This window comes from Heptranchias perlo, chromosome 19 (genome assembly GCF_035084215.1).
Source record: "Heptranchias perlo isolate sHepPer1 chromosome 19, sHepPer1.hap1, whole genome shotgun sequence".
Taxonomy (NCBI): domain Eukaryota; kingdom Metazoa; phylum Chordata; class Chondrichthyes; order Hexanchiformes; family Hexanchidae; genus Heptranchias; species Heptranchias perlo.
Genome location: NC_090343.1, coordinates 37274772 through 37294121, shown reverse-complemented (window position 1 = coordinate 37294121; position 19350 = coordinate 37274772). Strand labels below are relative to the sequence as shown.

General features: G+C 43.5%; 1 protein-coding gene across 1 annotated transcript in view; it reads right to left on the bottom strand.

Annotated features, from left to right (window-relative positions):
* ccndbp1 (cyclin D-type binding-protein 1) overlaps nucleotides 1-19000 on the bottom strand; it is a 33113-nt gene extending 14113 nt beyond the window's left edge. The window contains exons 1-7 of the mRNA XM_068000617.1: nucleotides 18828-19000; nucleotides 15515-15574; nucleotides 13970-14049; nucleotides 13801-13882; nucleotides 11871-11967; nucleotides 7141-7214; nucleotides 6104-6180 (exon numbers count right to left, since the gene is read on the bottom strand). Of these exons, the coding sequence (XP_067856718.1) occupies nucleotides 6104-6180; nucleotides 7141-7214; nucleotides 11871-11967; nucleotides 13801-13882; nucleotides 13970-14049; nucleotides 15515-15574; nucleotides 18828-18933 (576 nt within the window). The 5' untranslated portion in view covers nucleotides 18934-19000. The remainder of the gene's footprint in view (nucleotides 1-6103; nucleotides 6181-7140; nucleotides 7215-11870; nucleotides 11968-13800; nucleotides 13883-13969; nucleotides 14050-15514; nucleotides 15575-18827) is intronic.
* Nucleotides 19001-19350: the final 350 nt, after the last annotated feature.

Sequence of the window (19350 nt, the reverse complement as noted above, 5' to 3'; positions counted from 1 at the left end):
ATACCATTTATTTCCCTTGCTATGTACAGTATTTTACATCTGCCATTATTCTGCCCACTGGCATATTTTGTTCAACTCCTTTTGTAATTTCTGAACTACCACTGCTGATTTCACTACCCCTCCTAACTTGGCATCATCTGTAAATTTGAGTAATATGCATCGGGTTGCTGAGTACAAGTCACTGATGTAAATTAAGAACTGTAGTGGTCCCAACACCGATCCCCGGACATCCCATTTAGAACCCCCCACACATCTAGATGTTACTTCTCTAATAAGTACCTGTTGTTTTCTACCCTTCAATGTTTTATCCATATCCAAGATTTATCCAATTCCCCATATCTTTTAGCTTAAGTAACAATCTCTTGAGTGGAACTTTGTCAAAGGGCTTCTGAAACCTAGGTACAGCACATCATGGGGCTTACTACAGTCCATCTGGGATGTCATTTCCTTAAAGAAGTCAAGGAGGTTCATCAGGCAAATCTTCCCTTTCTGCACCCTGTTGATCACTGTTTACTCAATTATTGTATAGTTAATTTTCAAGTTTACATCTAATAATCAATTCCATTATTTTACATGGGATGGAAGCAAGACTGAGTTCTGCAGTTATCCATTTTGAATATAGAAATCATGTTTGTCTGTTTCCAATCTAATTATACCCCTATTAGCCTGTTTAAGACTTCCATTTCATTTATATCAGTCATTCATTTTGCCCAGGTTAACTCTGTTGTTTGTGCCTTCCTTTGTGCATACTTGGAGAATGCAATCATTCAGAATATTTTGTGCTCATCCTCTGTTCGGAGCCCATCTGCACCAAGGTCTCTCTTTGGCCCTCTAATCAGCGTTTTAACATGTTTTCCAGTAATCCCCATCCCAGTTGTCTCTGTCGGATTTGGAGAGGTTATTTTTCCCTTTTACTTATTAATCCATTTGGAGTCATATCCGTTTAGTCTGATCTTACTGATTCAAGGTATATACTTATCCTGCATACTCAGTATTATGCATTTAAAGGTATTCCACTTGCCTACGACCAAAGTGTTGCTGAACAACCTTCTCCAGTTAATTTGCTTGAGCTGTTCCCTCATTTCATTGAAATTAGCCCTTTTAAAGTTATTTGCCCAGTTCCTGGTCTTTGGTATTTCTGAGTTCCAAATAACATTGAAGTTAATCACTCAATAATGCCACAACTTCCATTTTCTGTAGGTTATTTGGGTCAATTGTAAATGTCACACTGCCTCTCATGGCTTCTCTAACACACTGGCTCATGAAGCAGTCATGCATTACATCTATCAACTATGAAACAAACTACTTGGGTTTTCCCAATTTCTATTAGGTTGATTGAAATAGCCCATTAAAATAAATTCGGTAAAGAGGAAGGTTAACATTCTGGGTATAGACCCTTCATCAAAACTTACAAAGGATTGATACCCAAAATATTATGTTTACAGACCAGACATATTACCAACATTTTGTTTTTAATTCAATATAAATATATGAGTTACAGTACCACACTGTAGCAAGATTCAGGTACAATAATAACTGAGCAAATGATACAAAGCAACAAATACTTCAACATACAGATATGATTGTTCAGCTCCCTGATGGCTCGGTGTGTTAAACCAGCAGGTAGTTGAGACTTACAGATCAGGAAATTATTCCAAGTTCATGCTGAGTTAGTAGATCTGCCACAGTTTGGGGGGGACATTTTCATGCCTGACCACCATCAAGTAACACGCAATGCCCAATAATAGGATGCAAGTTCAAACCTCCCACCACTCTTGGTTCCCAATCTCGACCTGCTGCTGTGGGGAGCCATTGAGTGGAAGTCAACACCTCTCCACAGGGAAATCAGAGACCATCCCTTCCTTTGGTTGCTCTACTAACAGAAGCCCGAGAGAAAGTTGCACACCAAAAAGGCCACATTTTCATCATAAATTGGTTTATTTTAGCTAAAATTGAGCATATAATAAAGTTGTCAGTCATCAAATATTTCTTTAAATATTCAAAAGAAAAACATGTTGACAAGTTTCTTCACTGTCACTTCAACTCAAGTTTCCATCCTACACCAAGATGAAATCTCTCTCTAAAGTCGGGCTACACTACTGGCATAGATTCACAGCACAGAGCTCACGACAATCTGGCACAAACAGAAAATCTCACTCAGAAAAAATACAAAGGGCAACTGGAATAATAAATGCAGAATCAAGTAGAAGCAGGAGTTATTGAGAGACACAATGATGAGTAGAGAGGGTCACTCTGCAGCTGACTGTGTTCTACTGAATGATCCATGCTGCCACCAAGTGTTCAAAGTGGGAATACAGTGTTCCATTCTCACCAACACTTCTCCCAACCTTGAGTATAGTTTCACAAAAAATTTTAAGAATACACTTTGATTTGTTTGGTACATGTTTTTACTGAAACTGAAGACAGCCAGTTAGCCCCACCCCAGAGGTCACAGAAAAGCTCAAATATGTGGACAATGCTCCCAAAGTCATACAAGTAGCAGAGAGGCAGCTGGCAAACCTCAGCACCAGCAGTTTAAAAAAAGCAGCAGCAGACAGAGGCAGTTGATAAAATGGGAGCAGCAGCCGATACCAGACAGAGAAAAAAACTCAAAATTACTTCGTCAGCACAGAATGACGAGAGCCAGAAAAATTAGAGCTAAGTGTTTAATTTATAATTGATCTTAAGTATTAAGAGCATATCATCCTTTAGGTAAACAAATAGACCTAAGAGGGTAAATAGCTAAACAGCCTAAATAGATCTAAGGGGACAAAATAAACTAAATAGAGGAAACGAACATTAAAGGGATCCATTTTGCTACACATAAATAAATAAGCAGTGTAATTAATTACTAATTAATTAACTTGAAGTCAAACTAATCCATCAGCTAATTAATAATAGACCTCAAGTGATTGACCTAATAAAATCACCTCTAGCTATAAATTACTGCTAACTAATAAATAAATATTAGAGATTACAGCACAGGCTATGTATCGAGATTGTGATATGTGGGAGTTTGTGGACAGCGAGACTGTCCCGATTGCTACATCTGCAGAAAATGTCTCTGCCTTGAGTCGCTGCAGTGGAAGTTAGAGACACTCCGACACGAGAGGGGAAGGAGTATCGGGATAGTTTTCTCCAGAGTACAGTCACACCTCAGAGGAAAGCACAGGTGCAGAAAGGGAACAGTGTGACTGTCAGTCAGCAGAGTAGGAGGAACCTAGGGAGGCAGAGAAGGAGATCCCGCTAACACTGGCCCTATCCAACAGGTACAATGTACTTGCTGTCTGTGAGGATAAGGATGAAGGCTGCAGGGAGGATGGCCAGAATGCTAACCATGGCACCGTGGAGCATGAGGCTGTCCAAGGTTTGGGTGGGTGGCGGGGGCGGCGGTGGCGGAGGAAAGAGGAGCAACATAGAAAGGTTGTAGTCATAGGGGATTCGATAATTAGGGGGATAAATAGCATCCTCTGTCGTCACGACCAAGAGTCCAGGAGGGTGTGTTGCCTACCTGGTCCAAAGATAAGGGATATCTCAGAGCAACTGGACAGGAACTTGGAATGAGGGAGAAGATCCAGTTGTCGTGGTCCATGTTGGGACCAATGACATAGGGAAGAAAGGGAAGGAGGTCCTGCTAAGGGAATATCAGAAATTAGGAATTAAATTTAAAAAAACAGGACTTCGCGGATTACTACCCGAGCCATGTGCTAATTGGAAGAGACAAACAGATCAGGAAGGTGAATGCGTGGCTGAAAGACTAGTGTGGGAAGGAGGGATTGCATTCATGGGACACTGCAACTAGTACTGGGACAGGAAAGAGCTGTACTGCTGGGATGAGCTCCACCTGAACCGGAATGGGACCAGTGCCCCAGTGGAATGGATAAATAGGGCTGTGGATAGGACTTTAAACTAGTAAGACAAGGGGGGGGCAGGGGTCTGATGAAAATAGCTAAGTCTGAAGATAAAAGAAATAGGAGATGAGAGTAAAGGTCAGACCAAGGAAAGGAATAAAGGTAACAAATAGTTAGGGAACAAACACAGTTTTAGAACAGGGGCATAAAATGACTGTTAAAAATAAAGTAAGGGGAACAATTAATAAAAAATTAAATTGCCTGTATAGCAATGTACACAGTAACTAAAACAAAAACAGGGGAACTGGAGGCAATAATTCATAACGAGGAGCCAGATATAGTAGGGATAACACAAACATGGCTTAATAAAAAAACAGGAGCGGAGGGTTCTGGGGGTACACATTTACAAAAGGTAGTGATGCAGCTCAATAAGGCCATAGAAAAGGCAAATCCAGCAAATTTCAACTGGTGGGGGTTCAGACACCGGGTCCCTCTTTCAGCATCCAAGCAATTACTAAACTTCAATCACCAAAAGTAGCAACACAGGTTAATAAGGCCATAAAAAAAAAGCAAAGGAAGCACTGGGGTTCATTTCTAGAGGGACAGAATTGAAAAGCAGAGAAATTATGTTAAACTTAAAAATCCTTGGTTAGGCCAAACGGAGTACTGTGCAAAAAAATATAGAGAGGCATTGGAGAAGGTGCAAAGAAGATTCATAAGGATGATACCAGAACTGAGAGGATATACTTATCAGGAAAGGCTGAACAGGCTGGGGCTCTTCTCTCTAGAAAAAGCTGAGGGGTGACCTGAGAGAGGTCTTTAAGATAATGAAAGGGTTTGATAGGGTAGACATAGAGAAAATGTTCACACTTATGGGGGGAGTCCAAAACTAGAGGTCATAAATATAAAATAGTCGCTAATAAATCCAATAGAGAATTCAGGAGAAACTTCTTTACCCAAAGAGTGGTAAGAATGTGGAACACACTACTACAAGGAGTAGTTGAGGCAAAAAAACATTTAAAGGGAAGCTAGATAAGCATGTGAGGGAGAAAGGAATAGAAGGATATGCTGATAGGGTTAGATGAAAGAGGGGTGGGAGGGGGCTCATGTGGAGCATAAACATCAGCATAGACCAGTTGGGCTGAATGCCTGTTTCTGTGTTATAGACTCGATGTAAATCAGGTGAGCAACATAAAACAAAAAGAGATTACTTTTTACTAAGTGCACATTTAGTGCACTTCCTAATCTAGTAGCTCAAGAACAAACTAAATTAGAGATTTAAATCTCAGTTTCATAAATTATTTTAGTAAGAACTCTTTTTAAATTTGGCAAAACTTTTACAGCTACATTTGAACTCCATCCCACTCCAGGTGCAATTCAGTTTTAAAAATTTTACATACATGTAACTACTTTGTATTTCTAACGTAGAAACAGGCCATTCGGCCCAACTGGTTTATGTCAGCATTTACCCTCCACGTAAGCAAATAGTTCTGATCACATTTACCCACCCTATTCCTATGTTCCTTCAACCCCTTTTCATTCATCTACCTGTCCAATCTAATGTTAAATACTGATGTCATTTCTGCCTCAACCACTAACCCTGAAAGTGCAATGCACGGCCTCACAATTCTGTGCAAAGATGTGTCTCCTGCCCTCTGCTGTGAATCTTGTATCTATGGATGCTCTTCTTGACACCCTCAACTAGTGGAAAGTTTGCTTCTATCTACCCTTTGTAAACAATTTTACAACACCAAGTTATAGTCCAGCAATTTTATTTTAAATTCACAAGCTTTCGGAGGCTACCTCCTTCCTCAGGTGAACGATGTGGAAAATCGTTCACCTTCACGTTTTCCACATCGTTCACCTGAGGAAGGAGGTAGCCTCCGAAAGCTTGTGAATTTAAAATAAAATTGCTGGACTATAACTTGGTGTTGTAAAATTGTTTACAATTGTCAACCCCAGTCCATCACCGGCATCTCCACATCATGACTTCTATCTACCCTGTCTTATCCTATCTTAATTTTAAACATATCTATCATATTGCCCTGTAATCTGCAGTGTTCTAGTTTTAAAAAGCCCAATTTTTCCAGGCATTTCTATTTCCTCATACCAGACACTAGTGAGTCTACATTGTACCCTCTCCACAGTCTCAATATCCTTCCACTACTGCACAGTGCTCTAACTGAGGTATTACTAAGGTTTTGTATAGGCGTCATTACTACTTGGTTTTTATATTCTATTGGAATTTGTACCTGTTCCATTTCCTCCAATGCATCCTCTACAATAGCAGCATAGGAAGACATCAGTGATAGAACAGCTGCCTGGTTATCTGTGGAGAAGGAGTACAAAACAGATAGTGTGTCACACTTGGGTTAGATAGACTAAAATTAGGCTAGGTATGATTGAAAAATATTGCACCCAAAAAAGAATATCACAACACTTTGTTACTGGGAAAACTAAGTGTATAGAAATACTGGGCACACAAAGATACATATGACTCCTTGCAAACAAAGTTCCAAGTTATGGTAGAACCTCAAGTTACCAACACCTTGAACCCAAAGCAGCTCAATTTTGAAACAGGTGTGTGTGTGTGTGTGTGTGTGTGTGTGTGTGCGCGCGCGTGCGTGCGTACATATACACACACACCCCCAAATAACTTGCTTTCAGATACAGTAAATGCTGAAACTTAAAGAAATTAAATACATTACACTATAGCAAGCACTAATATAAAGTACTTGAATTACTGTAAAAGCATATGAACTTCTGAAAAATATGACCATTGTGACACAGATTGGTGTCCACGGGATCAAAATGCTCATTATGCTGAGTTTGTATTAAACAATAGAGCAGCTCTTACTTTTAACCTGTCCCTGGAAACATTATTTCCACTGAAAATATTGATAACCTCAGAAAATAGTAGGTACAGCACATTAATTTATTATTGTGAGCTGCCTACAATTATGGTGAAAGCTTTTTGTGGAGGCAAGGATTTCTAATGAGAAAGTGTAACAGCTGAACATGATTAACATAAATTTTAAGTTTTGCCTGAAGTTTACATGCAACTTTCATATCAATCACAAGTAAAGCCGTCAATTACTAGAACAGAAAACATTTTAATGGATAAAATGATCCACAGTTCAACAAACCATGCGGATATTATTTAGATTATTTCCGAAGCCACCTGCTTTCCCTTCCCCCTTTTTTCATTTGAAAATATTTGAATATTTTCAATCATGAAGACTAGGGAGAGAGAGGGGCACTTTGAACTATATTTTGTGATCTACATTACCTTTTGGTATCTTAGAAAACCGGTCACAAGCTTCCCAAACTCCACCTGTGGATGTCAGTTGGTCCTGTGACAAACTGAAACCAAATGAAAAGCTTTACATACAAATCAAACAAAAGTACAAGACAGGATAGAAACACATTATACCCAAACTTGTAACATCAATTTTATTTCACTGAAGAAAAGCTCCACAGCACAATTACAAAACTGTTTGAATAGCGAATCACATCTTTTTCTTAAAGTTGCAGTAACCTTTTTACTAGGGTTTTTCTAGGGCTGTTTTATTTTATATTAAAGCTAAAAGAAAATGAGGTAATAATTTCCATGCTTTAATGTCAATCTGATCTTATTATATGTGTTTAAATTTTATATACTGTAGTAGTTAGTTTGCTGATGGCATTTACTTTATTACAATAAAGACAACTCACTGGCAGAGAATAAGGTACGGTAGCATAGTGGTTATGTTACTGGGCTAGTAATCCAGAGGCCTGGACTAAAATCCAGAGTCATGAGTTCAAATCCCGCCACGGCAGCTGGCGAATTTAAATTCAATTAATTAATTTAATTCAATTAATTAAACAAAAATCTGGAATTAAAATACTAGTATCAGTAATGATGGCCATGAAACTACCGGATTGTCGTAAAAACCCATCTGGTTCACTAATGTCCTTTAGGGAAGGAAGCCTGCCGCCCTTACCCGGTCTGGCCTATATGTGACTCCAGACCCACAGCAATGTGGTTGATTCTTAATTGCCCTCTGAAATGGCCTAGCAAGCCACTCAGTTGTAAAATCTCGCTACGAAAAGTCATAATAAGAATAAAACCGGACGGACCACCCGGCATCGGACCACTAGGCACCGGACACGACAACGGCAAAACACCAAGCCCAGTCGACCCTGCAAGGTCCTCCTTACTAACATCTGGGGACTTGTGCCAAAATTGGGAGAGCTGTCCCACAGACTAGTCAAGCAACAGCCTGACATAGCCATACTCACAGAATCATATCTTTCAGCCAACGTCCCAGACTCTTCCATCACCATCCCTGGGTATGTCCTGTCCCACCGGCAGGACAGACCCACCAGAGGTGGCGGTACAGTGATATACAGTCAGGAGGGAGTGGCCCTGGGAGTCCTCAACATTGACTCTGGACCCCATGAAATCTCATGGCATCAGGTCAAACATGGGCAAGGAAACCTCCTGCTGATTACCACCTACCGTCCTCCCTCAGCTGATGAATCAGTCCTCCTCCATGTTGAACACCACTTGGAGGAAGCACTGAGGGTAGCAAGGGCACAAAATGTACTCTGGGTGGGGGACTTCAATGTCCATCACCAAGAGTGGCTCGGTAGCACCACTACTGACCGAGCTGGCCGAGTCCTGAAGGACATAGCTGCTCGACTGGGCCTGCGGCAGGTGGTGAGCGAACCAACACGAGGGAAAAACTTACTTGACCTCGTCCTCACCAATCTACCTGTCGCAAATGCATCTGTCCATGACAGTATTGGTAGGAGTGACCACCGCACAGTCCTCGTGGAGATGAAATCCCGTCTTCGCACTGAGGACACCATCCAACGTGTTGTGTGGCACTACCACCGTGCTAAATGGGATAGATTCAGAACAGATCCAGCAGCTCAAAACTGGGCATCCATGAGGCGCTGTGGGCCATCAGCAGCAGCAGAATTGTATTCCAGCACAATCTGTAACCTCATGGCCCGGCATATTCCTCACTCTACCATTACCAACAAGCCAGGGGATCAACCCTGGTTCAATGAGGAGTGTAGAGGAGCATGCCAGGAGCAGCACCAGACGTACCTAAAAATGAGGTGCCAACCTGGTGAAGCTACAACTCAGGACTACATGCATGCTAAACAGCGGAAGCAACATGCTATAGACAGAGCTAAGCGATTCCACAACCAACGGATCAGATCAAAGCTCTGCAGTCCTGCCACATCCAGTCGTGAATGGTGGTGGACAATTAAACAACTAACGGGAGGAGGAGGCTCTGCAAACATCCCCATTCTCAATGATGGCGGAGTCCAGCACGTGAGTGCAAAAGACAAGGCTGAAGCGTTTGCAACCATCTTCAGCCAGAAGTGCCGAGTGGATAATCCATCTCAGCCTCCTCCCGATATCCCCACCATCACGGAAGCCAGTCTTCGGCCAATTCGATTCACTCCACGTGATATCAAGAAACGGCTGAGTGCACTGGATACAGCAAAGGCTATGGGCCCCGACAATATCCCAGCTGTAGTGCTGAAGACTTGTGCTCCAGAACTAGCTGCGCCTCTAGCCAAGCTGTTCCAGTACAGCTACAACACTGGCATCCACCCGACAATGTGGAAAATTGCCCAGGTGTGACCTGTCCACAAAAAGCAGGACAAATCCAATCCGGCCAATTACCGCCCCATCAGTCTACTCTCAATCATCAGCAAAGTGATGGAAGGTGTCGTCGACAGTGCTATCAAGCGGCACTTACTCACCAATAACCTGCTCACCGATGCTCAGTTTGGGTTCCGCCAGGACCACTCGGCTCCAGACCTCATTACAGCCTTGGTCCAAACATGGACAAAAGAGCTGAATTCCAGAGGTGAGGTGAGAGTGACTGCCCTTGACATCAAGGCAGCATTTGACAGAGTGTGGCACCAAGGAGCCCTAGTAAAATTGAAGTCAATGGGAATCAGGGGGAAAACTCTCCAGTGGCTGGAGTCATACCTAGCACAAAGGAAGATGGTAGTGGTTGTTGGAGGCCAATCATCTCAGCCCCAGGGCATTGCTGCAGGAGTTCCTCAGGGCAGTGTCCTAGGCCCAACCATCTTCAGCTGCTTCATCAATGACCTTCCCTCCATCATAAGGTCAGAAATGGGGATGTTCGCTGATGACTGCACAGTGTTCAGTTCCATTCGCAACCCCTCAGATAATGAAGCAGTCCGAGCCTGCATGCAGCAAGACCTGGACAACATCCAGGCTTGGGCTGATAAGTGGCAAGTAACATTCGCGCCAGATAAGTGCCAGGCAATGACCATCTCCAACAAGAGAGTGTCTAACCACTTCCCCTTGACATTCAACGGCATTACCCTCGCCGAATCCCCCACCATCAACATCCTGGGGGTCACCATTGACCAGAAACTTAACTGGACCAGCCATATAAATACTGTGGCTACGAGAGCAGGTCAGAGGCTGGGTATTCTGCGGCGAGTGACTCACCTCCTGACTCCCCAAAGCCTTTCCACCATCTACAAGGCACAAGTCAGGAGTGTGATGGAATACTCTCCACTTGCCTGGATGAGTGCAGCTCCAACAACACTCAAGAAGCTCGACACCATCCAAGATAAAGCAGCCCGCTTGATTGGCACCCCATCCACCACCCTAAACATTCACTCCCTTCACCACCGGCGCACTGTGGCTGCAGTGTGCCCTTCACCACAGGATGCACTGCAGCAACTCGCCAAGGCTTCTTCGACAGCACCTCCCAAACCCGCGACCTCTACCACCTATAAGGACAAGAGCAGCAGGCACATGGGAACAACACCACCTGCACGTTCCCCTCCAAGTCACACACCATCCCGACTTGGAAATATATCGCCGTTCCTTCATTGTCGCTGGGTCAAAATCCTGGAACTCCCTTCCTAACAGCACTGTGGGAGAACCGTCACCACACGGACTGCAGCGGTTCAAGAAGGCGGCTCACCACCACCTTCTCGAGGGCAACTAGGGATGGGCAATAAATGCCGGCCTTGCCAGCGACGCCCACATCCCGTGAACGAATAAAAAAAAAAAAAAACTGACTTGGGAGTGTTCATCCTTTGGCTTACACACTTCCAGCGATATTCAAATGTATCTCAGAACATTTTTTTAAAAAACGATAGACTTAAAGAGAAGGCTCGTTAGTGTCGACCCCAGTGAAGCTAGTGTCGCAGAGAATCATACTGCCTAAACTAGGCCATCACTAATTTACTCTTCAGAGGCCTTTTTTTTGAAGGAAGGGAAAGAGAAACAACGCTGGTTGAGTGATAGAATGAGAGATCCTAATTCAGCTCGGCTTCATCAAAATATGGTATAATTTTTCTATTCTTCTCCAACCATCTAATTTACAAATTGTTTGATGTCACACAAGCAACATCTACCAGTTTGCAAATCATGATTGGACATCAAATCATAAAAAGCATTACATTATTTCTGATTAGACTTTTGTAGGTAGGTAACACAGGTCTCAAGTAATCTGAACTTGCTAAGAACCAACTGTCTAAACAACACATCCAGATCACTTACAGGCTAAATTTATGCACTCTTTGGAACTCTAAGCAATATGAAATGGGCTACTGGAGGAGTTCTCACCAGGAGTTTAGTGCGGCGGTATTTCTTGAGTTATACTGCCACTTTAGCATAGATGGACACCCAAAACCACTTTGTATTAAACAGAAAAGTAGCAATACAATTGCGCTCTTCAAGTAGCAGTCCATTCTGTAACCAGGCACCCACAGGTATATTCAAGTACTGATTCTGGGGAACTATTTAAGAGGATTCAGCACACAGTTAAAGATTAAAATATGGAGAGAAGAGAGAAATGAAAGTTCACAAATTTTATGAGAAAAAAATTGAAGCAATACATTTCTTGTTCCCCTGCAGGTACCATGGCTTTGCTAAGTATTACATTTTAAATAACGATGAAAAGTTTGTTATTCACATCTTCACATTTTCAACACTGAATCAAGTAGATTTGACTAGGTTGGCACCTTTGAAGTGGTGCGCTCAGTATCACATTCAATAGCTGAATAACTCCCTCCACTACGTCCATTGTGGCATCTCGAACTAGTCGTCGTAGGGTCACGCCTGAAGCAAAGGAAAACTCCATTATTCTCAGCCATGTGGAGCCACGATCAATTAGTTCTACCTATAACTGTTTAACTAACAGCACAAAAACTGTTACACCAAAGGCTTATAAAAGCATAAAGTCAGATAACTTTTGACTAACTCATTCAAATCAGTTTGCAAAAGGACTCAGTCTTATTTAGAAAGTGGTACGTTTTAATAGATACAATCTTCTATTATGCATTCTAATACAGATGTGTTGTGAAAAACTTGTGCCCTCAGAGGGGAACCATGCTCACAGGGGGAGTCAGACCACAATACTGTTGTCTTATTTCTGATAGGTGCTCCCTGCTAAGAGCACGAGATCATGGAATCACCCCTTCAGTCTCTACCACTGCAATTTTTCACCACTACGTGAAATACATTCCTCCAGGCAATATATTCCATTTGGGTGGTTATATAGGTGGATTAACGGTTGTGTTGTGTAGCCAAACTCCACAACATAACTTGCCATTGAATTTGGTGTTATAAGCAGACATCATTTATTCTTCAAGGAAAAATTGCAATAATCAACACTTTCTGAAACTGGCACTTCAATCAGTCTTCTGTCTGCTGTTCAAATGCCTTACTCTCCTTTAAATGCCGCATCTTCACACACTTGCCTTATGTCTAATCCACATATTTTGGGACCCATTTAATTTCTTAGTGCTTTATAATTTGCTTGCCATTTCTGAAATGAGCATGAGCAGGGACATGGTGCTAAAGGAGGTTGCTGAGGTAGGGTGGGACAAGGCTGCGGAGGCATTTGAAGGCAAAGTCAACGATTCTGAAATTGATACCAAGGGGCAAAAGGAACCAGCAGGCGATATTTCAAAGGTGGTCATCGTGGCGGAACAGGCGTAGAGAAAAAAAAACTATGCTCAAACGAAGCAACATGCCCAAACTACCGGACTTAACCAGAGATGACATTTGCAGAGGTTGATACAATATGAGGAGAGGCTTGCAGAAGCTGAGGAGGGGCAACATGGATGGCTTCAGTTTTGCCTCCACTGAAGGAGGGGAAAATTTGATTCATTCAAGACTTGATTTTGAATAAACAATTACAGAGCTGAGCTTACCAGTAAGAAAGCTTACCACTGCCTTACGCTGGTGAGCTGCACGGTTTTAGCTGGTTAAACTACAGCAGTACCTCTACACAGACTTGAAGGTCCTTCAGGCTCAATTCTCACCAACCTTGGCCTAAGAACACTGCACTTACGTGAAGGGGGTGCAATCTGACAGGGAGGCATGTGCACTCAGTGTCAGGCCAATGGAAATTCTACTTACATGGATTTCTCAGTAGGTTGGTTTGGAGACTCAAGTAAAATGGTTTGTGTGTGCATCAAACACAGGGCAAAAAACAAAACTCCATCAAATTTTAATGTTGGAACATTCATAAAGTAGATCTATGTCATTAGAAACTGAGTTGAGACTGTTCGAACTCATTTCACATAGAACAGCTGGTAGAGAGGTTCCAGAAGTGAAAGCCCAGTATATTCCAATCCACAGACACCCAATCCCTCTATGCAGCAAAAGAACAGTAGTAGGCCATACAGACCATCCTGTCTGCTCGCCATCTTTGTTAGCTATGACGGCTACCTTTTTAATTCCAATTTCCTGCCCTTTTGGTTTAAAAAATGCAACAAAATGTATGTTTTCTTGTTTGTTGCATTATCTTAATAAAAACATAGTTATAATTGTAAAATGAGTGAACTGTAGAACAAAATTCACATTTCTGCCACGTAGATTAGTTATCACGTAACAGCATTAGCAACATCTCAATGGATAAGTTTGTAGCCCTTCAGCAGCACTTGCCTTGACTCTTGGGTAACCAGTAGTACACAGTGGCTAAATTAAGGATGCTCTTCTGAATTTCAGCAGTGAGCTTCTGACAGTCCTAGTACAGAAAACATCAGTAAATGGAATACAGCACTGCTTCATTTATTGCAAGAATCGTAATCTGAGGTTCAATAGGTGCACTTACTTGTATACTTGGTAACGGTGGTTTTGAAAAGGCCAGACTTAGCTTTGTCACTTCGTGCGATATTGCTTTAAAACACTCACCTGGAGGAAATATGTTGGGAAAAGTTAGGTAATTTTCTACAAAAATAAAAATTAGAAGTAGTGACAGCAACAGGTACTGAAACTGCCAACTCTGGAATCAGCCAGGCGATTATCCAATACAAGTTCAAATCTAAATTTATTATTGGGGCTGAGCTTAGATTAACACTGCAGACTTTATCCCCCCAAAATTATTTCAATGTACTGTACTTGCTTTCAGAGCTGTAACCGTATGGAAGCCATTGATATAATAATATCAGCAGAGGTTCTATGAAGCAGGGATTGAACTAAATAATAATCCACATGCAGTGTACTGATTACATTAAAAATTGTCTTTAAATTTTAATGCAAAACTCAAACAAACTAAAACTAAACACACCACCTCGACATTTACTGAAAGGTTTACTTTCAGAATCGGTATAAGTGCAGCAGTGGTTTTACTAACGTGCAATTTGGTCAGTCGTAGGCTTTGTGAACATGCCACAAAAGGTTGAGATTGGAAAGGCAAAACTAATATAACAAAAACTAAAAGAGAACAGTTAATGCCAGTTTCAGCAAACTAATATCCTCCACATCCTTTTGATCCCCAATTGGCTGCTGGCTGGTTCTCTATCTTGTGCATGCAACAGACAGTAAACATACCATAATGCAGTATGTACCATCACAGCATCCTTTTCCCCCCCTAACAATGGAACTCTTTCCTCCAATTAATAATAGTTATTTACATAAAGTAGCTAATAGTTCAACACATGTACTGTCCAAAATAACTTAACTTCAGTCAATATTTCAGTATAAAATTTAAGTTGCAAATATTTCAGTTCCCTTCTTATGCTCTGGTACACCTGCTAAAAGGTGCTTTCAATATGACAATATTTAAATTATTATTTTCAGTGTATATGGATAATTCTGTAGGTTACTTAGACATTCAACACTATCAGGTTGTCTGCATTCTCCTCTCACATTTGTATATGCCAAGATATAGAGACACTTGAGAAGGGGCAAAAAAAATTTACTAGGATGACACCAGAACTGAGAGGTTATTCCTATCAGGAAAGATTGAACAGGCTAAAAAAGACTGAGGGGTGACCTGATAGAGGTCTTCAAAATTATGAAAGGGTTCAATAGGGTAGACATAGAGAAGATGTTTCCGCTTACGGGGAAGACCATAACTAGGGGCCATAAATATAACAGTCACTAATAAATCTAATAGGGAATTCAGGAGAAACTTCTTTACCCAGAGAATGGTTAGAATGTGGAACTCACTACCACAAGGAGTAGTTGAGGCGACTAGCATAGATGCATTCAAGGAGAAGCTAGATAAACAAATGAGGGAGAAAGGAATAGAAGGATATGTTGGTGCAGTTAGATGAAGAAAGCTCATGTGGAGCATAAACACTGGCATGGACCTGTTGGGCCGCATGGCCTGTTTCTGTGCTGTACATTCTGTGTAATCTATGTAATACCAAACCTAGAGTTTTCCAGAAGAACTGCAGGTCAAAATCTTCAGACTTCCATAAAGATTCTCCCTCTGTAAAGAGAAAAGTTTGCATTAACATGTTGTCTTGGTTTCACAGATTAATAAAAACAAAAAAGTGCATCACGTTGAAAGCCATCTGCCTTCTGTGCTGAGTCAGCCAATTTCAGCCAGTATGGCTAGAGTGCACAAACTGACCTTACTGTCCCTGAGCTGGGGAAGGGGGAGGAACAAAAAACAGCCAGGGCCCGCACTCCAGCAACGCTTCTGGAAGTGCACACATGCAACTGGTAAGACAACAGTAAAATCAGCTTTGGTTATGGCAGCCTCATGGTCTCTTCCTCACCTCGCCCCTACTTCTGGGGGGCTGAGATCTTGTGGCTCAGGAGGTGCCTGTCCATGTATTTAGATCAGAGACAAAAGGAGGAAAATCCTTTGAAATTTAGGATTTTCAGTAAAATGCTGGATGCGAGAGCTGAATGTTAGGCCCAGGCAACTAATGTTTAGAGGTCAGCAGAGGAGGAGAATGAAAGGTGCCAGCAGCAAGGGCCCGTGCTTTGGCTGTCAGAACATTACCATGCACAGGCCTAGAAGGCTGAAAGTAAATATCTCCAAAAATAATTGATTTTTCCAGCAGCATGGAGGCTGCCTGCTGCACCCACTACAGCAGGTCTCTGCCACTGCGAGTTCCTGCCCCAATTTCAGCGTAACTCCACGGTAGAGGACGGGGTGTCTACCTTCCATTCATAAATGACCCCGGGTTCAGAAATTTTGCTGGGGGCATGGGGACATCTCTGATAGGCAGATGTCCCACCCTGCCCTGCTTTAGATGTCCCCTCACCAATCAGAAAATCTGGGATGATGGCAACAAAGCAAAGCCCTTGGTTAATTTTCAAACCATCACTCTCTCCCAGCTCTATACATAAGCCACCGAAACAGATCGATTAGATGGAACCCTGTGCTTCACTCCCCAGTATCCTCCTCATCACCAACCTTCTCTCCTGAAGGTGCTGTTTCATGTAGGTGTGGTCCACGGTTGCCAGCAGTCCTCCACATGCAAGTTTAGATGGAAAGTGTTGGTGGGCTATTTGAAAGGGAAGGAAATCACAGCCGAGCCCAATGCTGTTCTCACTTGATGTCCACCGACATGCTTACACACACTTTCCAGCAAGTGTTACTTGGGTAGCGAACAGAAGTAGCTACGGCTGACCTCAACACCCCTACCAGCCCCAGACGTTAAGCCAATCAGAGCTACTTTCACCCCAGTTGAGGGGAGCTAACTGGGCACATACTGGGGATCAAAACTGCAACCGTTTATGACTCAATATCACACGCAGTAGAGCATTTACAACGACAGTAACTTGCATTTATATAACATAGTAAAACGCCCCAAAGCATTTCACAGGAGTCTAATCAGACAAAAATTGACACCAGGCCAAAGGAGATGACATTAGGAAAGATGATCAAGCATAGACATATTAAGCAGTGTCTTAAAGAAGGAGCGAGAGGTGTTAAGGCAAAGATGTTGAACCTTTATAAAACACTGGGTCAGCCACAGGTGGAGTATTGTGTCCAATTCTGGGCACCGCACTTTAGGAAGGACATGAAGGCCTTAGAGAGGGTGCAGAAAAGATTTACTAGAATGGTTCCAGGGATGAGGGACTTCAGTTATGTGGATAGAATGAGAAGGTTGAGATGAGATTTGATAGAAGTGTTCAAAATCATGAAGGGTTTAGATAAAGTAAATAAAGAGAAACTGTTCTTATTTACAGATGGGTCAAGAACCAGAGGGCACAGATTTATGATTGGCAAAAGAACCAAAGGGCGACATGAGGAAAAACTTTCTTATGCAGCGAGTAGTTATGATCTGGAATGCGCTGCCTGAAAGGGTGGTGGAGGCAGAGTCAATCATGGCTGTCAAAGAGGGATTGGATAAATACTTGAAGGGGAAAAAATTGCAGAGCTACAGGGAAAGAGTGAGGGAATGGGATTAACTGGATTGCTCTTACAAAGAGCCGGCACAGGTCCGATGAGCCGAATGGCCTCCTTCTGTGCTGTAACCATTCTATGATTCTAAGAGTCTTGGGGGGGGGAATTCCAAACCTTAGGGCCTAGACAGCTGAACAGCCACTAATGGAAGGGCGAAGGAAGTGGGGATGCACAAGATGCCAGAGTTGGAGGAACACGGAGTTCCCGGAGGATTGTAGGAGGTTACAGAGATAGGGAGGGATGAGGCCAGGGAGGAATTTGAACCCGAGGCTGAGAATTTTAAAATCGAGGCTTAGCTGGACCGGGACCCAATGTAGGTTAGCAAGCACAGGAATGATGGGTGAACAGGACATGGTTGCGAGTCAGGACGGGGCAAAGTTTTGGATGAGCTCAAGTACACAGACGATGCAAGGCTGGAGGGCGGCCAGGAGAGCATTGGGATAGTCGAGTCTGGAGGTAACAAAAGCCTGGATGGCTTTACCCATTGAACCATCAGTTATTTTACATACAGGCAGCTAACATTAGATCTCAGCCTGTAACTTACTCTCAACTGCCTATACCTGAAACGTTAAGCTACTTTTATATCGGTCTTCATCCAATTCGGATTCCAGGAGCCTGGAGTCCGGCTCCCAGCGTATTGTTACAGTCCGTAACCCGGCAGAGGGTTCATGGACCCAGGTTTGGATTCAGGAACATATTGTAAACAATTTTACAACACCAAGTTATAGTCCAACAATTTTATTTTTAACCCCACAAGCTTTCGGGGGCTTCCCCCTTCCTCAGGCCTGAGGAAGGGGGAAGCCCCGGAAAGCTTGTGGGATTAAAAATAAAATTGTTGGACTATAACTTGGTGTTGTAAAATTGTTTACAATTGTCAACCCCAGTCCATCACCGGCATCTCCACATTCAGGAACATAGGAATAGGAGTAGGTCATTCCGCCCCTCCGGCCTGTTCTCTTCACCGTTACTGTGTGTCTGCAGCAGGTTCTGTATCCCGGCTATCTGGATCTCCACAAACAGACTCAAATCAGACATGGCCTGAACCGGAGGAACAGTTTCCCTCCCCTCGGTGGAGCCCAATGGGACGCTCATTCCACACACTCGGGCTTTGTTGGGAACAGTAAATTAGTTCATCCACCGACACCATAAAACGCCTCCAGCCTCCCACACCGAGAGCCTGGGGGCTTCTCCGGCTCCAGGCTTAACGCTCCCCGCTGCACTCACTGATGGAAGGGTCGCGGCGCCCGGACACTCTGCCCACTCGAGCTCGGGGATTCTGTGGCCTGCGCCCCTGAAGCCGCGCGCTGTCCGCACTCACCTCGCAGCTGCGACACTACCCCCCTCAGGCCGTGCACCAGGTTCCGCAGTGGCGGCCGCAGGTCCTCGCCTGAGTCCGAGGCCTCGGCAATATCCCGCTTCTCCATCTTTACTTCACACCCGGAGGGAAGAGGACGGTTAAACGCGACTCCAGGAATCAGAGGGCGGAGTCAGGCAGGGGCGGGGCCAGCTGAGTAAACAGGGGGCGGAGTCCGGTAGGGGCGGGGTCAGCTGAGTAAACAGGGGCGGGGTCAGCTGAGTAAACAGGGGCGGGGTCAGGTAGGGGCGGGTCAGCTGAGTAAACAGGGGCGGAGTCAGGTAGGGGCGGGGCCAGCTGAGTAAACAGGGGCGGAGTCCGGTAGGGGCGGGTCAGCTGAGTAAACAGGGGCGGAGTCAGGTAGGGGCGGGGCCAGCTGAGTAAACAGGGGCGGAGTCCGGTAGGGGCGGGGCCAGCTGAGTAAACATGGGGCGGAGTCATATAGGGGCGGAGCCAGTTGAAGGGAATAGGGGGCGGGGCCGGGGCA